Raw genomic sequence first — 20,528 nt, forward strand, 5'->3', positions numbered from 1 at the left:
GAGGACAGCTGCCCCCCCTCACCCGCCACCGAGCGGAGCTACTTCCACCTCTTCCCGCCCCCTCCGTCCCCCTGCACGGACTCGTCCTGACCTCTGCCGGCCCAGCCTGGCCTCTCTGCGCCCCCTTCGTCCCCCTGCACGGACTCGTCCTGACCTCTGCCGGCCCAGCCTGGCCTCTCCGCACCCCCTTCGTCCCCCTGCACGGACTCGTCCTGACCTCTGCCGGCCCAGCCTGGCCTCTCTGCGCCCTTGTAAATAGTTTTAAATATGAACAAAGAAAAAAATATATTTTATGATTTAAAAAAATAAATATAGTTGGGATTTTAAAAACACAAGAAATGTGAACAGTGATGGGGTGGGCAGGGCTGGGAAAACTTTGTACAGTGGAGAAAATATTTATAAACTTAATTTTTTTAAAACGTCACTGCCATTCTTTTGTGCCATGTGTGTTTTTGAATCGAGTGTCCTCACGGAATGGATCCCGGCCTCTGGCCCTGCCCTGGGCAGCTGTCAGGGTTGCGCACTTGTCTTCCTGAGCACCGTGTCTCTCTCTGTCGGGCCCCCACAGGGTAGGCTGAAGGCCCGGGCAGAGGCGTGCCGGCTGGAGGCCGGACTCGTGTCGTCACAAAGGGCCCCTGTGCTTATTTTGTGCGCCACTGCTGCCACGCTGAAATTCTGAATAGTTTTTAAGAAAGAGGCCCTGCGTTTTCATCTTGCACTGGGCACCGCAGATTGTGTACCTGGGCTTTGGGCTGTTCCTTGGCCAGTCTCTGCTACCATCTGACCTCTGTGTTTGGCCGCCCCAGGCTTCTGCTGTCCAGGGGCTCCCTCCTGGCCCTGCCATCCGTGTGGACCCCAGTGGATGGGGCTGCCAGGCCACGCTCGCCCAGGGTGGGATGGGAACCTCCCAGCCCTCCTGCCCTCCTTGGTTGCCGCCCTGTCCTTTCCAGCAGACGGGGAGAGCCTGGTCTTCACAGAGGTAGTCAGGAAACACGGCCCCAGGTCTGCCCTGTTACCCGCTGGGGTGGTACTGGAGGAGACCAAGAGATAAGGCCTGCCGCCTGCCCCTGGGGGGTCTCGAGCCTGTAGGAGACTGAGAAGTCAGCAAGTCATGAGTCATGAGGAAGCCTGGCTGCTGCCCGGCTGCCAGGCAGGAAGGGCCTAACCCCAATCGGAAAGTCGCAGGGAGGTCAGAGAAGAACCACCACTGGGAGTCCCGGCACACACTCCACTGAAGAATCAACACAGAGAGGCGCCTGGGTGGTTCAGTCACTAAGCTTCTGCCTTCAGCTCGGGTCCTGATCCCAGGGTGCTGGGATCGAGCCAATCCCCGAGTTGGGCTCCCTGCTCGGCAGGGAGCCTGCTTCTCCTTCTCCCTCTCCCCCTGCTTGTGTTCCCTCTCTCTCTGTCAAATAAATAAAATCTTAAAAAAAAAAGAAAAAAAAAACACAAAGATCTGGAAGAAGGGCTTCCCAGCAAGACTGGAGATCGAACCCTTGGTCAACCCCCAGCGCCTAGAATGCCGAGGTGACAGCCTCTAGGATGGGGAAACCCCAGGACACTCAGATCTTGGGATCTCAGGGCCGGGGAGGCGGGCTGGGAAAGGTGATGGCCCTGGGGGCTCCCAAGACTGGTCGATCAGGGGACAGAGCTGGGGACATCAGGCACAGAAGCCTGCCGGATCTGGTTTCCGGAGACTTTCGGGGGGCTGCCTCCCCTGATCCCTGATGGTGCAGGAGTTCCCTAAGGTCATGCTTAGCACTGGTGGTGATGCCCCTGGGACCAAAAGCAGACACTGCAGACGAAAGGGTTGGGCAACCTGCCATTAGTGCAAGCAGCGGTGAGCTCAGGAAGTCCAGGCCTGAGTACCGACCCGGGGTGGCTATGCCCCTCACCCCATGGGGACCCACACTAGAGGACCCTTTGTAGACAGGAGGGATTGGGTTTGCCTGGGAGGAAGGCCGGCTTCACCTCCCACTCACTTCACCCGGCTGGCCGCATCTGTTAAGGAAGGGCGCCGTCCTCCGCCCCGGGACTCTTGGAGGCTTCCACGAGATAATGCCTGTCGGGGAGAGACCTTGCCCAGTAAGCGCCTGGCAAGTAGCACTGCCTTGCTAAACGGAAGCTGGGACCTATTAAAGCTCAGAGAGGTGACAGGCTTTTGCCCAAGGTCACACGGCTAAGGACCGGCAGAGCTAGACGGTGCACCCAGAGCTCTCAAGACCAAGGTGGGGTCCCCTGCCCCAGAGAGCTGCTTACAGGGGCCTGGGGCCTCCCGCGTACTCGGGGTTCCTGTTCTTCCAGGTCGGGCCATGAGCCCTGAGGTGCTACTGAAAGCACTAATCTCAACTGGGGCAGAGGGGGTGGGGGCTTGGCTGACTCAGGAGCAGGGACTGCATAGGGGGAGTCCACTCTCCAGCTCCTCCTCCCCCCTCCCCCTCCCCCCAGCATCCCAGGCCTGTCTCCAGAGGCCACCGTGCTGGACCCTTTCCTGCCATGAGGACAGCTAGGAAGAATGGGGGCCAACCTGCTGGCCGCCTACTATCTTCCAGGGAATCTGCCAGCCTTCAGTAAGCACCCACTGTATGCAGAGCCCTGAACTTAAATCACATGCTGGGGGACCCCGAAATTAGATGCGGGCCCCTCTCTTGAAACTTGCAGACAGTTTCCAAAGCTAAGGGCCAGAGCACTGTGTTGAGATATCCGGGGGCCCAGAGTGAATATCCTATTCAGATGGGAGGGCAGGAGTGGGGGGGCTTCCTGGAGGATGTGATATCTGAGCTGTGTCTTAAGTGAGGGGGTGAAGTTAACCTGGCTTGTTTCATTGAAACTTCACAACAGCCCAGCTGGTGTCCCCAGTTTGTAGTTGAGAAAACCATGGCTTGGGGGAAAATAATAAAAACAGAATTTTTTTCCACTCATTTATTCAACCATTCTTTTGGTTGAGAAATAGTACTGACAGCTGGGCACTACTCAAGGGCTCCCACCTTCCCTCCAAGCCCCCCCCCCCCCGCAGTGACACCCACTACTCCCCAAGTCTCTGTCACCCATCTCTGCGTCCTGTGGGGTCTCCCTCCCCACTGGCCCTATCGTTTGCTCCGCTCAGCCCTCCAACCCTCATCGAGGATGGATGTGGAGCTCCTCCTTGCCCCAGGCCCAGCAACGCCCTTGGGTCCACAGCTGCCCTGGGCAGTTGAACAGAATCCATGTGGCCAGGTCTTGGTCATGTCCACTGCCAAGCAGGATGCTGGGGAACAGGGATGTGGCAGGTGTGGAAGGTTCTGTCCCTGAGAAACATGGGGGCTGGGGAGTTGGATGGGACTTAGCTCCTGCAGGGTTCCCTTCTGAGAGCCACTTGGCTGACCCCTCACATCACTGGGTCCCCCCTTATTGGACCTCACCCTCAGCTCACAGGTGACCTGGTGAAGCACCTGCCCACCTCTGCTAGGGTAGCCTCACTCTAGCCCTCAGACCATGTCTGCACCCCGGGGACATGACAATAGGGAAGATAATGGGTGGCTGGTTTCCCCAAGTTGAGCTTATTCAATTTAAAGCCTTTTTCTATCTGAGTGTATGTATGCATTAAAATGTTCTTTCTTTCATGAAAAAAAATCATGACTTAAAATTAAAAAAAAAATCATTACTTGATAGAATTACAATTTCGCAGCTTTGTGTCTTTTCCCTAAAGTTGAGGGGGTAATAGCTGGGTGATGGGTATGTGGGCATTCATTACACTTTTCTCTCTACTGTTGAATAGATCTGAAAGTATTCATATAATTTTTTAAAGTCTAGATGGATTGAAAATTTATTTTATTTTATTAAAAGATTTTATTTATTAGAGAGAGAGAGAGAGAGCACGAGCAGGGGGAGCAGAAGGAGAGGGAGAAGCAGACTCCCCACTGAGCAGGGAGCCTAACGTGGGGCTTGATCCCAGAACCCTGGGATCATGACCTGAGCCGAAGGCAAATGCTTAACCAACTGAGCCACCCAGGTGCCCCTGGACTGAGATTTTAAACATTAAAAATTAAGCCATAAAAGGATTGAGGGGAAAGGGGAAGGTGGTGGTCCATGGACTCCAGAAGTTTCAGGGTGCTGAGGCCAATGCAAAGGTTCAAAGTCACTCTCCTGCTTAAAGGCTGGCAATGGCTCTCTAGGGCTCTCAGGGAGATAGGCTGAGCTCAGATACCTCCTCTTCTCCCAGGAAGTCCTCCCTGACTTCAACCCTTCCAGTTAGGTTAGCTCATCATAATTGGAGACTTTTGGGGCCCACTTATATTGGGCGAGGTACTGCATTATTTCATTTAATTATAGTGCACATGTCCCTGTGACCCTCCTCAGAGTCTGGAATGGAAGAGCCTGAAGCATGTACTGGCAAGTTCTCTGATGATGAATGAGTAAAGGATCTCTGCGTGTGGCTGGGCTCTCCCCAGGCTCCCAGGAGGGCAGGTCCCAGCCTTCGCCCAGCCTCCCTCTCAGGCACCACCCTCTGTCCAGGGGTTTCCTGCAGCCTCTCCCCTGCTCCTTGATCTAGCTCCTGGGATCCACCCTTCTGGCCCCGTGCTACTCCGGTAGCACGGCCTTGCCGCCCTTGCTCTAATCTGTCCTTTGCAAACTGTGGCCAGCCCTGAACACGCCCGTCTTACTCAGAAGTTTTTCCTGGCCCTCCCTCTCTGAGCATAAACCCTAAGTTCCTTTGCTTATCCTCCGATGCCTCCCATTCCCCTCCCCCAGACCTCGATCACCCCCACCGGATCCTCTGACAAATGCGCATTCCGCACCATCCTTCCACCGTTCTCTCTGCCAGGCCGACCTGCTCCGCACCACAGAATATCTGTGTGTTTGTCCTTCCCCTAACCCTCTCCACCAGTGCACCTCCCGAACTGATTTCAATCTTTGCTATGTTCCTCACTTGCCAGGCGGCCTTGGACAAGGCCCTTAACCGCTCTGAGCAGCTGGACCGGCGCCAATAACATCTGCCCTTGGAGGCTAACTCCTTAGAGGTCCAGCACCCTTCTGGGCATGGACACTGGTCAGTAGGTATTATCAGTACTCTACAGACAAGACCTGGAGAGTCGGAGAGGTTAGATCCCCAGCCAAGCTTACTCAGCTAATACGAGCCACACCTGGTGTTCGAATGCTGCCTGGGTTTCTGTTAACTAATCTGTAAAATGCAGATGACAATACTGTACTGTTCTGGGGCTACCAGCCCCACAGTCTTTCTAGAGAGTCTGCCTCAGGCCCTGCTGAAGGGGTGAGCTGGGGGAGGGGCATGGTTGCACCAGAGGCCCAGCTTCCCACGTGCTGGGGTTGACCCAGCTCCATTAGGTTTTGTTCTCCCTGCTGTTTGGCATGGGGATTCAGAGAGCCTGATCTGGTGAGATGGAGGGAGCTCAGGCCAGCTGGGGTTGGTGTGATGGACGGGGTATGGGTGCAGAAAGATGCTGAGCATCTGGAAGGCAAGCCGGTGGCCAACTCCACTGGTCCTGCCCTCCCTACCCCCGGTGGCCAAGCTACGTCACTTTTCTCAGGAAGCAGCTTGGGGAATCTCCACAGTCACCGTGCCCTGCCTTCCTTGAGCTGGAGTGGCCATCCCTGACCAAGCCAGCACCACTGCAGTGAGTTGCCCTAAAGACTGCAAGAGACCGCCAACCTCCCTGCATGGAGCCCCCATTATGACTCCAGGCCTGGTGCCCAAGTGCAGTCTGGGCATTGAGGATTGTTGGTTTCTCCTGGGCATGGTGGCACTGTCCCCAAGGCCCTGCAACCATGCAGCCACCTCTTCCACCTCCACTTCCATGTACCTCTCTCCCCACAACCCAACCACTTCTGTCTCCCCAGCACTCCAAAGCTCGGCCTTGGGATTCTTTGGTCTCTCTCCCTGCCACCTGGACCCAGGAGCCCACGGCTCTGTCTTCCCTGTTCGTGGGTTGAAATGCCACCTGCTCAGGAGGAGCCCCCACCACTCTGCGGCCTGTGTTACTTACAGGGGGTGTCTGACCATCCCCCACAGACCGTCAGAGCCAGGACCCTCTGCTCCCCACGCACCCGCACAGGCGGGGCACAGGCCAAGTACTCGCCCGAGGGCTGCCCACGAGGGGTCAGCACTCCACTCGAGCGCAGGCCTCCGCTAGCGCACACGCACTAGCGGGGGTGCGATGCAGCGTTCTGCCCAGCTCGGGCTGGGTTCCGCCGGACCCTCACCTGGCCTGAGCTTTTCAGCCTTGCTGCCACCTTCCGCCCTTCTGTCGATTTACTCGGGATTCGGGACGACGCTTTGCATCTATTTAGAAGACGGACAGGTTACTGGAAAGTGCCTGGGATGGGCCAAGGTGGGCTACTCTTCTGTGTCGGGGCCCCGCCCTCCCAGGCAGACCGGACAGGGGATGGGAGACTCCGGGCGAACATTTCGGAAGAGGCTCCCGTGTAAATCCTTCTGAAGGATAAAAGGAACCCCACCGCCCGCACATTTTCCTACAGCTGGGGGGTATCAGCCCCTCACCTAGAGGCCAGTCCTGGCTAAGACCGTTCCTCACCTGGAGGCCGACTCCTGGAATAGTCACCACTTACGGGTAAAGGAACCGGGACAGACGACCCCAGCCCCCTGTAAAATTCAGCCTTGGAGAATGCGGGCATCGATCCCGCTACCTCTCACATGCTAAGCGAGCGCTCTACCATTTGAGCTAATTCCCCAGCTCAGGCCCGCGTTGGCCTCCGAAACGTATCGTGGCTCACGTCATCACGGGTCTCCTCTGGGCCCTCCGACCCGCCCGCCTGCCGGCCCGCTAGTCTCGCTACCCCATTGGTTCCCTTGCTGCTCCCAGCTCCACGGCCAGGATTGGTTTGGCTCCATTTAGTTTTAAAAAGCATTGGCTATCGGATTGGTGGTCCAAAGCGTCCGTCAAACGGAGGCCCTGCTGTTGCTACGGCGTAGGGGGACCCAGCCAGGTTTCTCCCGGTTTCTGATTTGTTTCTCCAGACTCCGGGGTCCTAGAGGTTCCGGATCCGTCAAGTCCATGGGAAAAGAATGCTTCCCTCGCGCTTGACTGACCGGGCCTGTGAGCCAATCGGAGTGGGCGCAACCGGGCCGCTGGGCGATCCAATAGGTTGCAGGGGGCGGTAGAGGAAGGCCAATGAGCGTGGGTCTGGGGGCGGAGATAGAGCCGCGATTGGCTTCGAGGCGGCCGGAGGGAGGGCGGGGGGAACTCAAGGCCTGCTTGATACGTCCGCCATTTTGGGCGCTTCGCTGATGGTGTCGGTGAGCGCGTTTCCCGCCTGAGCGCAACTAGCGGCGGGTCGCGGGCACCTCCAGGTAATGGGGGCGGGGGAGCGGGGAAGCGGGCTGCGGCGCGGGGGCGCGGGGCGCGCGGCGCGCGGGCGGCGGCGGCGAGGCCCCTCCGCCCGGCCTCGGCGGCGCGGGGAGGGAGCGTCCCGGCCCCCTCCCCTCCCCCCCGGAATTCGCCGCTCGGCGGCCGGGGAGGCGCGGCGCCCGGGCTCCCCGGGCCGTCCCCGCCCGCGCCTGTCAGCCGCCTGCCCGCCCGCCGCGGGGGGCTGCGCCAGGCCGGGTGCGGGGCCGGGCGGCGGGCCGGCGACGAACTTTGCGCCCGGGTTGACGTCCGCGGCCTTGCGCGGCGGCGGCGGCGGGCGGGGCGCGCCCCTAACCCGGACGGGCCCCGCTCTGCTGCGGCCCCGCCGCCGGCCCCGAGCGCCGCCGGGCCGCCCGCCCGGGAGAACTTCTCTGGGCGCGGGCCCGGGAGCGTGTCAAGTTGAGGCGGCATCTCGCCGTAGATTCGCGAAGGCCATTGTTGGGACTCCGTTCTGCGGGAAACAAGTTCTGTGGGTTTCTGCTCTTTCGCCGCAGAGTCATCGGCATACGCAGAACCCGGCTCGGAGTAGTTAAATAGCCTTCCGAGCGGTTTTTTAACTCCGGTGTTGTGACTCGAATGTAGACCTGGTCACGAACGCCTCCCTGGCGAATATGAGCAAGGGGGGTGGTCCTTCGAGCGGCTGGAAGTACCTCCCTCTTAAAGAAGCCCATTCGCTGTTAAGTTGGAGGGGTTTCCTCCTAGATCCTGCGTGCTCTCATCACAACTTAGACTTTCGGTTGTAGGTGCACGGAATGAGTCCTTGGATGTATCCCTGCAGTCCTGACGTTTCAACCTCAGGCTTCGTGTAGTTTTCCCGGTACTTAACGTTTTCTCCGTGGGTCGGCTGGAGCTTTGTTTATATTTTGCTTTTGTGGGAGGGGCACTTGGTGATTGTTTTCCTTTCGTTCCCACAGCACTTGTTAATGTGGATATTGTCCCACTTTGTAACAATGTGAAGTTTACTTAGATTTTGCCCTCAAGGTCATGTGGCAGGTAGGCAGCAAGTGGGAAAGGGACTCCGGATTTCCAGCCACTGGAGTAAATGTCTCCTAAGTGGTGGTGCTGTTTCCGCTTCTTTACTGTGAAGTTCGGTTGCCTGGATTCAGGTCTTGGCTTCACCACTTTCTAACTCTGTGACCTTGGACAAGTTACTACGCCTCTCTGCTTTTCCTGAAATGTGACAATAATAATAGTGCCTGCCTCGTAAGTGTGTCGGGAGTAAATGGGCTAGAAACTGTGCTTGGCATGTAGAATCAGCTTAGTGCAATTAGTGGCTATTATTACTAATTTAAATTTGATTTTTAAATGTTTAGCTTACTATTTGGAAGGCAAATGAGTGTTTAAGTGACTTGGTGACTATCTTTAGAAAGCTCTGTGTGTTTAACAGTTCTCCTGAGAAAATGAACTGGAAGTTCTTTTAAGTTTTTCAGGAGAGGGGTGGTTGAAGATTCATTACAGATGTTTTGTGGGGCAGTAAATTGGTGGTGCCTCATGTTTCCTCTAAGAGGTGGTTGAATAAAGAAAAGCCCATCAAGAGCTCAGGTCAGATTCTCTTCCTACTTCCCTTGGGATACTAGGTCCTGAGTGTGATTGGTCCCCATATCAACTCCGAGGTTTCTCCGTGTACTCCTGGGTTATTGAGGTTTGAAAGGTTGGTGTGTATTGAGATACACTTCATCGAACCTAGTTTGGGCGATAACTGTTGTCCTGCATGGATGCTTAGGAAGCTGTTTTGCCTTTCAGTGTGTCTGATTGGGGAGTCTACAGTATCTAACAAAATGCCATCCACTCAGTCACACAAGTAGTCACAATCTTTTTTTTTTTTTTTTAAAGATTTTATTTATTTATTTGACAGAGACAGGGACAGCCAGCGAGAGAGGGAACACAAGCAGGGGGAGTGGGAGAGGAAGAAGCAGGCTCCCAGCAGAGGAGCCCGATGTGGGGCTCGATCCCATAACACCGGGATCACGCCCTGAGCTGAAGGCAGACGCTTAACCGCTGTGCCACCCAGGCGCCCCGAGTAGTCACAATCTTTTAATTCCTGCCCTTTGCGCTTTTCCCTGGTACTTGAAAGCATGCTTGCCTGTCCCTTGGTATCACTGCTTGGGACCGGGCTTGCTTTAATTGCACAGGGGAAATGTTTTTACGCAGTTTTAAGTAGAGGTGAGCATCTTGCTGGTGTAATTTAAGGAGAGGAAGAAGATTGTTTTGGATCAGAAAACTTTAGCTTTTGTGTAAAGTATAGCAAGACAAAACAAAAACTTGCTAGTTTGAATTAACTGCTTGAGAATACAAGAATCAGACCATAGCTGGACGGAAAATGAATGGTAATAAAATTAAGATTTGACGGGGTGAGGTTCACTTCTTTGATAATTTTTGTATCGATTTGGTACTTGGTGCTTATTATAGGCAAAATCTACCCCCCCCCACGTTTGTATTTAAATTCCAGTTAGTTACTGTACTCTTCCTTAAAACAGTATTTGTTAGGATCAGTATTTAGTTTGTTGCTATCATGAACTTGTGTCTTGTAGTTTATATTTCGGATATTTGAGAGGCAGCATGAGTGTATATTGGTCTAAAATTTTACAGTGTTTTAATACCCCTAAGATGAGTACATGATAGTGACAGTGAAGTTCTTCTAATCATCTGCTCACCTAAAACTCAGCTTTGAGTTTATTTCATAAAAAGAACAAGAAGCTGTGGTTTGGTCCTCATGAGTCAAGATCTGAGTCCCCATGCGGGCTGAGTAGTTTGTTAGCTACTTTTCTTAGGTGAGATGGACTGAAAAAATAGGCCTGGGCTCTTGGCTTTAAGCAGCTTTCTTATTTCTTTTTTTCCTCAAGACAACAACCTCAAGTAATTGTTTTTTTATTTACTCTAGATAAGTTGGGGGGTGGTTTGCCCCCAAGGAAACATTTGGCAATGTCTGGAGACATTTTGCCTTGTCATACCTGTAGGGGTGGGCGATATGCGACTTGGCTTCTAGGGGGTAGAGACCAGGGACGCTGCTAAGCGTCCTGTAATGCACAGGACAGCACCTTAAAATTATCCAGCCCCAAATACTAATAGTGCAGAAACTGAGAAACCCTGTTCGAGGTAGATGCTGCACTGGCGTGCATTAGAATCATTTGGGGCATCTTTAAGACCGTGGATGTTGGGCCCCCTCTGGAAATTGGTGGTGGTATTGAGAATATAGTTTTAGATAGCTCCCCAGGGAATGCTGAAGTGCAGCAAGGTTTTGGAACTGCTGTTCAAGACCATAGATACTGATGACTGCTTGGGGGTCAAGGAATCCTTCAGGTGATCTGTGAGCTTTGTCTCTGTGGTCTGCAGGTCCTACCTCGGAGACTACTTAGTAGTGGGGAGAGAGGGTGTACATTATTTTCAGGGGCCTGAAGACTGAATTTTAAAAGAAATTTTAAATGAATTGATTTTATAATTAATTTAGACACTTCTTTGCTTTTTACCTCATGAAAATATATTCCCTCATTGTGCTGAAACTTAGCAGCGCTCTCAGGTGTTTAGGGTTGTTTGCTCCTACACTTACTAACTTTATACTGTGATTTTTTGAGTTTTATATCCTTTGCTCTCATCCTGTGAGTCAGCTGTCAGTTCTGGCTTTTGATGCCAGCTTCATCATTATCTTTTTTTCCCTTTGTGATGAAGACCTGTTTCCAGAGAGTTAGCCCTGGATCCGTTTGCCCGTTGTGCCTGTTGAAAGCGAGACAGGCACGCTCCATGCTTCACGTGTAACACAGTGACCCTTGCCTGCTAGTAAAAGAGGGTTCCTCTGGGCCCTGGACTCTGGCCCAAATGGGTGAGTGTTTCTCCTGGGGGAAGGGGGAATGAGTTTCAGTAGTAGAAGGGCAGATTCGGCTTGGGTCATGATCCCAGGGTGCTGGGTTCGATCCCTGGTCGAGCCCTTATCGGGCTCTCTGCTCCGCGGGGAGCCTGCTCCTTCTCCTCCCTCTGCCTGCCACTCTCCCTGCCTGTGCGCGCGCGCTCTCTCTCTGTGTCAAATAAATAAAATCTTAAAAAAAAAAAAAGTAGAAGGGCAGAGGTCCTTTTCTCACACATGACTTACAATTTAGATCGTCTGGCTTATTGAATGAAAGAATATTAGTTTAAAAACTATACACATATATATCTGGATATATAAAAGGAGAAGATTGTGGAGGCACTTTGTAATCTTTCATCGTGAAATTCGGCTTATGGCTGTTGCTGAGAATGACAAGTGACCCCTCCCCCCCCCAGCTTCTTCTAATCTTCATTTATTTGATCAGCAAATATAGTAATTGAACCCTTACTCTGCCAGGAACTGTATTAGGTATTCACTCATGAACAGGCACTTAAGGACTTGCAGTCTAGAGGGAGAGGTAGCAGTTATAAAAGGGATGCAGTTTTAGCTGGGAGGCTCTAGGGAGGCCCTGTAGGCCTGGGAGGAAGGAGGTTAGGTTTGCTCCTGTGCTGGTTGAGTTTGCCAAAAGTCTCTTGCCAAATAATAAAGTAGTTACACCTTTGTTTCTTACATGTATTAAGCAGTTACTTCGACTTGCCTCCTTGGTTTGGTGTGTTTTAGAAAGCAGTGCCATTGTTCAGTGCTGGTGAAGCTGTTTTGTAATGACAAATAGGATTGGTTTGTGTTGTTTTTTTGCTCCGTAGATGTTGGTTGTCAAGTCAGTCATACTGGGAACACTGACAGGTTCCCTACTGATCAGAGGCTCGATGTAGGTTTGCGCCAAATATCTTGAGCATCCTTGAAATTGATTGTGCCACCAGTGGGGATGGGGTTTTTTGTTTTTTTCTTTTTTCCTGCTGCAGTTGGACCTAGGCTGACTGGAGATTTGTTTTTTTTTTTTGGCCTTTTGACTTTGGCTTAGATTTCATTGCCACGGTAACCCCTTTTCTTCCTCTCTCCCTCCCATTTATTTATTTATTTATTTATTTTACTTGGAGAGGGGAGATAGTTACTAGTCGGATAAATACCCAGTTTATTTCAGGATTTGAATGACTATGCACTGACATCTGGATACCAGGTAGATCTCCTAGTGAAGAAGCAAGTAAAAGGGAAGGGAACCTTGGCATAGTTGAAAGGCTTCTCACCTTAACGGGACATTTTCATGTCACAGACTTGGCAAAGATCTGGGTTTACTCTGAGCAGAGGTGTTTACTACTTGTAACTTAGAGCTGGCTAGTGTTGAGCTGTTTTATAAGTATTAGTGAAGACTTACATAGTCAACTGTGAATTTATACAAATAAAGTTTGATAAGTTCTGAACATCTTCTTACTGACAGAAAGAATCCCTGATTTTGTACTTCTTGGTGACTCTGGAGAAAACTAGGGTCGTATTTTTTCCAAAATTTCTTACAGTAGGACTGTATATTGACTTGGAATGGGGTGTGTGCCCCAGAGGTTGACTACCATGAAATCTGATGACCTAAAGGAAAGATGACTTAAGGATTGTTATTTTGAAACATTAGAGAGGACAAAAAGGCTGCTGAAATAGGAGTCTGGCTGAATTTGGAGATTTGGAGAAAGCAATTTGGATTGCTGGTTAGAGCTTTGAGTTCTTATACCTGGATATAAATCTGAACAATAGTGCTGATGTCAGAGACCTACTTTGGCAAGAAGAGAAATGAAAGCTTACATGAGAAGGCAAGGCACCCTGCGACCGTAATCAGGGCAAGTAAAGCAGGTGTGTGACCTACCCACTAAGGCACGCTCTGTGGTGGCTTGGTATAGTTCATAGACATTGGCTGGACCTTGGTGAGATCTGGGCTGGCAGCCTATAGATGGGGGCAGTGGCAGGAAAAATACTGAAAAGCACAGAGTTGATTGGGTGTTTGGGGCTTCTTTCTCAAGAGTCATAGATTTGGAGCTGGAACAGACCTTAGAGGTCATTGATTCTTAGAGAAAATATAGGGCTTGCTGGAAAAGCTTACAAATCTCAGTTCCTGGGTGATTCCTTAGGGTTTTGGTGGCTCCACTAGAGCACAATTTCTAGTGTCATTTCAAGAGTGACATCGCAACTGGATCTCACGAGTGTTGAGATTAAATGCTTAACTTCTGAGTTGTTTCCTTTTGGTGGTAGCACAATGTCAGGTTTCTGTCCTTGTAGTAGACGAGAGGATAGTGTCTCCAGTTTTCTGTCGTTGATCTGGAGATACACAGGGTTTCTGTTGCCTCTGGACAGTGGGCACGACTCTCCTGCCTCTGTTGCCTGCAAGCAAGACTGCCCCTTCTGATTAAAGAATGCTCTTTCCGCTATGGATCGCTCATCCTCGACTTAGTACACCTTTACATGGATTCAGCAACTATGCATTTGGCACCTGTCGTAGGCATACTATTTTAAACTGAGGGAGTTTTCACAGATTAATACTGTTGTCCTTCCCCAAGTCAGAGTATGTTGCGGAGGTCAGGAGTACGTAAGGATCTGAAATAGCTGGCTTTGAGTTCTGGTTCCCACAGTCTTCCAGTTGTGTAATCCTAATATTAGATCACATCTCTGTTCCTTAGTTTCCTTATCTGTGACATGAATATTAAATGTAAACTGATTAGCACAATGCCTAGTGCAGAGTAGTATTTTTATTAATATTATTACTGTTATCAGTCTTCTTCCTAATAACAATAGAAATAAGTACAGAAATGACTCTAATACAAGGTGCAGTGGATATCCTAAAGAAGTGAAATGGAATGAGGGATCTTAGAGAACTTTGAAGTCTGACTAGCTGCTCTGGGGAGGTCCTGGGTGATGGTGGTACAGGTTAAGAGAGGTTATGGAATTAGTGTTTATATGCAACTTGTTTTTTTCTTCCCATATTTGGATCATGTTATTATGCTTTACTTAGGTCAATGTGATAATATTTTCTTTGATGAGAGTAGAGGTCATAAATTTGAGGTTTTGCATTATGCTTTCTTAAACAGTCTTTAAAATCTCTCTTTCTGGCACTTATGACATTATAAAGGTAACTCCAGTTGCTTTAGAGTCTCCTGTGTTACATAGCACCATATTTTTCAGTGTACTGTGCTCTTGAAGAAAATTATGTATGCCCTGAGGGATCAGCGCATTTTAACAGATGATTGAATCTTTTTTATTTTGCACTTAATTTCTTTTACAGATTCCACATTATAACCAGACAACACTTTTTTTTTTCCTTTAAAGATTTTATTTATTTATTTGAGAGAGACCGAGCAAGCGTGAACTGGGGGGTGGGAGAGGGAGACTCACGCTCCAGAGAGCCTGATGGGGGGGTGGATCCCAGGTCCCTGAAATCATGACCTGAGCCACCCAGGTGCCCCTGGGCAACACTTTTCTGTAGAGGGCCAGTTAGTAAATATATTAGGCTTTGCAGGCTGTGTGATCTCTGTAACTACTCGGCTCTGTGCTTGTGATATGAAAGCAGCCATAGACAACATGTAAACAAATGAAGGTGGCTGTTGGGGCACCCAGGTAGCTCAGTGGTTAAGCATCCGACTCTTGCTTTTGACTCAAGTCATGATCTCAGGATAGTAAGATCGAGCCTCACCTCAGGCTCTGCTCTGTGCCTGGAGCCTACTTAAGATTCCCTCCCTCTGTCCCCACCCACCTCTCTCTTCCACCATCTCAAAAAGAAATAAAATAAAAACACAAAAAAAACAACAACCCACAAAACAGAAATTCTAAAAAAAAAAAAAAAGAAGGTGGCTGTCTTCCAGTAAAGTTTTATTTACAACAACAGGGCGGAGTATATAAATACCAAATTACCAGGTTGTACATTTCAAGCGAATATGATATTGTTTGTCAATTATAAGTCAATGGAAAAATAATAAAACTATTCTGAAAACCAAGACCTCACACACACACACACACACACACACACACACACACACACACAGGTGGTGGGCTGGATTTGGTCTGTCCTGCTCTAATCAACTTTTTTATTTTAATTTTTAATGAGATCCTGTATTCAGAGGGTATATAGCGGCATGTGTAGGTACTATGTGTTAAAACCAGCAGCTGTGTACCCACTAAACAGCTTAAGAAATAAAACGTTGCCGCTGCCTTTGGCTCTGTCTTGCCCTGACCACCTCTTCCTCTTCCATCTCCAGAAGGCAAGCACTGCCCTGCATGTATCATTTTCTTTATGGTGTTGCCATATATATCCTTATATAATGTAACTTAATTTTTTGCAAGTCTTTAAACTATACAAATAGAATCATTTTATTCTGTGACTTCCCCCCTCCCCCACATTGTTTTTGAAATTCCTTTATTCAAATGTTGGAGTACTTATTAGGTCTTAGGCGCTAAGATGCAGAATCTTGATGCTGGGTATGTTAGCATGAGTAAAGCAGAGAAGTCTCCGCCCTCGTGGAGCTTACGTTTCGGTGGGGAAAGACAGTTCACGGGTAAGTCGAGGACATAGCAGTAACATGGTGGATGATGTAGCGGGAGCAAAGCGAAGCAGGGGAGTGGGCGGATGGAGGCCGGGGGAAGATTGAAAGATGGGCAGGGTGGACCTCCCTGAGAAGGGGGCCTTTGAACAGAAGGAGGTGTGGGAGGGAGCCCTGCGGCCCCGGGTGGGGGTGGAGTGGAGGTGTGGGGGGAGCCTTTCAGGCAGGGTCCTGCTGGAGGTGCTAAGAAGGGTTGTGCCTACCGTGTTGAGGGATGCTGGAGAGGCCCGCTGGCTGGAGGGGGAGAGCCCAAGGGAGAGTGGTGGGAGAGTGGCAGGAGATAACGTCAGAGGGGGTAGCGGTGGCCCTTGGGAGCCAGTCACACAGGCCATTGTTAGGATTTTATCTTTTTCTCTTGAGTGAGATGGGAAGTCATTATAGTGTTTTGAGCAGAAGCGTGACCTGAGACTGATTTCTGTTTTCAGAAGGACCCCCTGAAGCTGTCGGATAGCTGTCCCTGTGCTGCCGCAGGATCCAGCAGAGCAGTGATGGCAGCTCAGGCTGAGGGGGCCCAGGGGGGCCGTGAGAAGTGGTTGGGTTCTGGATGCATCTTGAAGGTAGAGCTGACAGGGTTTGTGGACAGATTGAATGTGGGCGTGAGAGCAGAGTGAAGGATGGTACTGGGGGATTTGCTTGCAGTGGGAGTTGTCATCTGTGAAGAGAGGGAAGACTACGGGAGGTGTGGGTTGGGGACGTCACATCGAGAGTTGGGTTAAGCTTGGACCTGTGAAGTTTGTGGAGCTTTTGGAGAGCCAGCCAGACACATGCAGGATTAAGGTGTCTGGAGTTGAGGGGAGAGGGCTGAAGCTGGAAATGTTTGAGGCTTCAGAGTTTGGATGACACTTGAACACCCTGAGGTGGAATGGGGGCACTGAGGAATGAGGACAGAGTTAGCAGGGACAACGGGAAAGGGCCTCCTCTGAGGTAGAGGACCAGGCTAATGTGTTGTCTGTGAAGCCAATTAGAGTGTCACAGGGGAGGAAGTGAGAACCCGTGGCCACTGCTACCGCCGTCAGGTCAAGTAAAAAGCGGGCCAAGGCTTGTTGGGCAGCTTTGGCGGCGTAGCAGCCGCTGACAGCCTTGACCAGAGCAGTTCCCACGTGGTGATGTGTGCGAAGCGTGGGAGGGAGGGTTCACAGAGGATGGAGAGAAGAGGACAGCAGGTAAAGTTCTTTCATGGGCATATGCCTTGACACTGATGGGACGTTGGGGCCCTGAGCAGGTCTTGTTGGGACGGGAACAATGACAGCATTTTGGTAACTGTTGTGGGAGATGGTTCTTTACAGAGTGAGCAGCCCAGCGAAGTGGGAGGCAGACACTGGCTGGAGCCGTGCTCTTGGGAAGGCAGCAGGGAATGGGCCAAGAGCCCGCGGGCTCCTTGCTGAGAGTTGGGAGAGCAGGGTCGGGGAGCTGGGATAGTGGAAGCATGTGGGCGTTCTCCTCTTTCTTTTTTTCTCCTGGTGAAATAGGGAGAAGTTATCAGCAGTCAGTGAAAATGAGGGTGAGTGGGGGCTGGTGGGGAAGAGGAGAGAGGGGAAGGTGTGGAAGTCTGTTGGAAGTAAGACTGAATGGGTCAGCACCACAAAGAGGCCGACCGGAGGGGAGCGATCCCGAGTTTGAAGTGGAAACAAATGGCTCTTGCCTTTGTTTTACCGGAAGCAGAGCAGGCACTGCTGCGGTGGTGTTGGGGTTGTGGTTTTTCTGGAGCATAAGTGGCAAAGCAAGAGAAGGTCAAGGGGGTCATTGTAATGGTGAGGGGGCCCCCTGGAATTGCCCCTGGAAAGGAGGGAAGTGAGTGCGTGTAGACAGAGAGGTTTGACCATGTTGGTGCATGGAGCTGTGCTTCATTCCTTTTCACTTCTGTGTTCTGTTTCAGACTGCGTGTATCTCTTTTAATGTTTGTCCAGCCATTGGAGGATAGGATTGTTTCCAGGAAAGAAACAGTACTACTTTGAACAAATGCAGAAACATTTCTCCAGGGTATAGACCTTGGAGAAAATTGCAGGGTAGTGGGACCAGTACATTTTTAACTTTTGTGAATGGTGCAAATTTTATTCTAGGATGGTTCTGCCCATTTACCCTCCTGCCAGCACGGTGGTTCTGCATCCTTGCCCACAATGATATTGTCAAATTTTTTTATATTTGCCAATTTGGTGGTTTTTTTTTTTTTAAATAACAGCTTTATTGAGATATAATTCACATATATGCTTCATCCATTTGAAGTGTAGAGTTTAGGGCCACTTGGGTGGCTCAGTCAGCTAAGTGTCTGACTCTTGTTTTCTGCTCAGGTCATGATCTCCCTTGCCCTTCCACACTTGCTCCCTCTCTCTCTCAAATAAATAAAAATCTTAAAAAAAAAACCCAAAAACCCAAAAAGTAAAAGTGTAGGGTTTAGTGGGTTTTAGTATATTCACAGAATTGTATAATGAACACCACAGTCTAATTTTGGAACATTTTCGTCACCCCCAAAAGAAACCTTGTCCCCTTCAGCAGTCATTCCCCATTTTGTGGTAACTTCTCTAACTTAACAAATTTGCCTGTGGACTCTTGGGGTTTTTATATAGATAATCATCTCATCTTTGAATAATGGCAGTTCATTTCTTTCCAGTACTTGTACTTTTTATATCTTACTCTAGTCTTTTTGCACTGCTTCAGCAGAACTGTTGCAGTGGAGACTTAACTGGTAATGGCAGGTGCCATTGTTGTGATGATACTTGGTTTTAAACGTCATCTGGTGATGATGTTCCTGGTTTTAAAGGAAATGCTTTTATCTTTCACCATTAAATATATGGTACTTTTTCCCCCTTTAACAGGTTGTGGAAGATTCCTTCATTAGTTTATGGAGAATTTTAAAAAATCAAAAGTAGTTACTAAACTCAACTGAATGCATTTTCTGCATCTACCAAGATGATGATTATATGATTTTTTCAGCTTTAATCTGATAATGTGAAAAAATTAAGGTAATTTTGAAATTAAGGTAATACTGAAATTAACCTTACATTTCTGGGATAAATCCATCTTGATCATGACATCTTTTTTTTTTTTTTTTTTTTAAAGATTTTATTTATTTATTTGACAGAGATAGAGACAGCCAGCGAGAGAGGGAACACAAGCAGGGGCAGTGGGAGAGAGAGAAGCAGGCTCATAGCAGAGGAGCCTGACGTGGGGCTCGATCCCATAACGCCGGGATCACGCCCTGAGCAGAAGGCAGGCGCTTAACCGCTGTGCCACCCAGGCGCCCCACATGATATCTTTTTTAAAAATTGTTTTTTAAATTTTTTTAATGTTTTTGGCTTGCTAATATTGTATTGTAATTTGTATTGTTTTTTAAAATATTTTTTTTGTTTAATGTTTTTGGCTTGCTAATATCTTAGAATTTATGAATCTGTGTTAATTGGTAAGATTGGTCTATAATTTTCCCTTTTTTTGTATCAACCTTGATAAATTTTATCATCAAGTTTATTTTAGTCTAATAAAATAAGCTATAGTATTTCCTCCTATTCTCTTAGAGAATATTTAAAATTGGAATTACCTGTTCCTTCAGTGTTTGATAAAATTTGCCTGTAAAACCATCAGAGCCTGGCTGGTGTTTTCTGTCTGACATTTGTGTATGTGTGAATGAGAGAGAGGGAGGGCACAAGCAGGGGGAGCTGCAGGAAGAGGGAGAAGCAGACAGAGGGGAGGGCTCTCCACTGAGCAAGGAGCCAGCTGGGCTTAATCCCAGGACTCTGGGATCATGACCTCGGCTGAAGGCAGACACTTAACCTACTGAGCCACCGAGGCACCACTCTCTCTGACATTTTAAAATTACTCATTTGGTTGCTTTAATATTTACAGGATCATTAGAGTCTTTATTTTTCTTGAGTCACATTTGGTAATTTACATTTTTCTAAATTTATTTTGTCTTCGTTTTTAAATATATTGGCGGAACATCTTAATTTCTTTTGAATCTGCCTAATTTGGAATTAATCACTAATTTTTGACTTATTAAACAGGATGCTTAGGTCCTTAATATTTGGCTTTTTCATATACTTATGTTTCTTTTTTTTTTTTTTTTAAGATTTTGTTTATTTATTTGACAGAGAAAGAGACAGCCAGCGAGAGAGGGAACACAGGCAGGGGGAGTGGGAAAGGAAGAAGCAGGCTCCCAGCGGAGGAGCCCGATGTGGGGCTCGATCCCAGAACGCTGGGATCAGGCCCTGAGCCGAAGGCAGACGCTTAACAACTGAGCCACCCAGGTGCCCCTATATGTACATATGTTTCTAAGTAAAGTAGTAATTTCCATTTAAATACCACTTTGGTTACATACATCTCAGAAGTTTCACTATGTAGAATTTTTATCTTTCAGTTCTGAATATATTCAGATTTTATTATGATTTCTTCTTTGACTTAAGAGTTTAGAAAGTATATTGAAAAATTTTGGTGTATTTTTGTCTTAATCTTTGTTATTGATTGCTGACATATATTATGTTAGTAAAATGTGGTCCAGTGTGGTTTTGATTTTTTTGAATTTTCTTGAGGTTCTTTTAATGGTGCCTGGTTTGTGGCAAATTTTTATCAGTATTCACTGTCTGTGTTTAAAAAGCCAGTGTGTTTCTGGTTTTAAGGTGAGGTTTTTCCATGTGTATTAGATGAAATGAATTAATTGAGTTCACATTCAAACTAGTATCCTTAACTGGTTTGGTCTGCTGTTACGTCACTTACAGAGGGGTGTTGTCAAAGTCCCTTGTTACG

The 20,528-nt window shown here is 49.1% G+C and overlaps 2 protein-coding genes across 15 annotated transcripts in view; both read left to right on the top strand.

Annotated features, from left to right (window-relative positions):
• The window catches only part of LRP5 (LDL receptor related protein 5), a 131,382-nt gene extending 131,106 nt beyond the window's left edge, over nucleotides 1–276 (top strand). Inside the window, 1 exon segment of the mRNA XM_040638785.1 lies at nucleotides 1–276. This exon segment is cut by the window's left edge and continues 6 nt beyond it. Coding sequence (XP_040494719.1) covers nucleotides 1–90 — 90 coding nt within the window. The 3' untranslated portion in view covers nucleotides 91–276.
• A 6,914-nt stretch (nucleotides 277–7,190) lies between these two features.
• PPP6R3 (protein phosphatase 6 regulatory subunit 3) overlaps nucleotides 7,191–20,528 on the top strand; it is a 137,974-nt gene continuing 124,636 nt past the window's right edge. For 13 of the 14 annotated variants that reach the window (XM_040639561.1, XM_040639563.1, XM_040639565.1 and 10 more), the window contains exon 1: nucleotides 7,191–7,309. The gene's annotated coding sequence lies outside the window, so the exon portion shown is untranslated. The remainder of the gene's footprint in view (nucleotides 7,310–20,528) is intronic. The other variant, XM_040639558.1, reaches the window with a different exon arrangement.

Source organism: Ursus maritimus, unplaced genomic scaffold, assembly GCF_017311325.1.
Source record: "Ursus maritimus isolate PB19 unplaced genomic scaffold, ASM1731132v1 scaffold_23, whole genome shotgun sequence".
Lineage (NCBI taxonomy): Eukaryota > Metazoa > Chordata > Mammalia > Carnivora > Ursidae > Ursus > Ursus maritimus.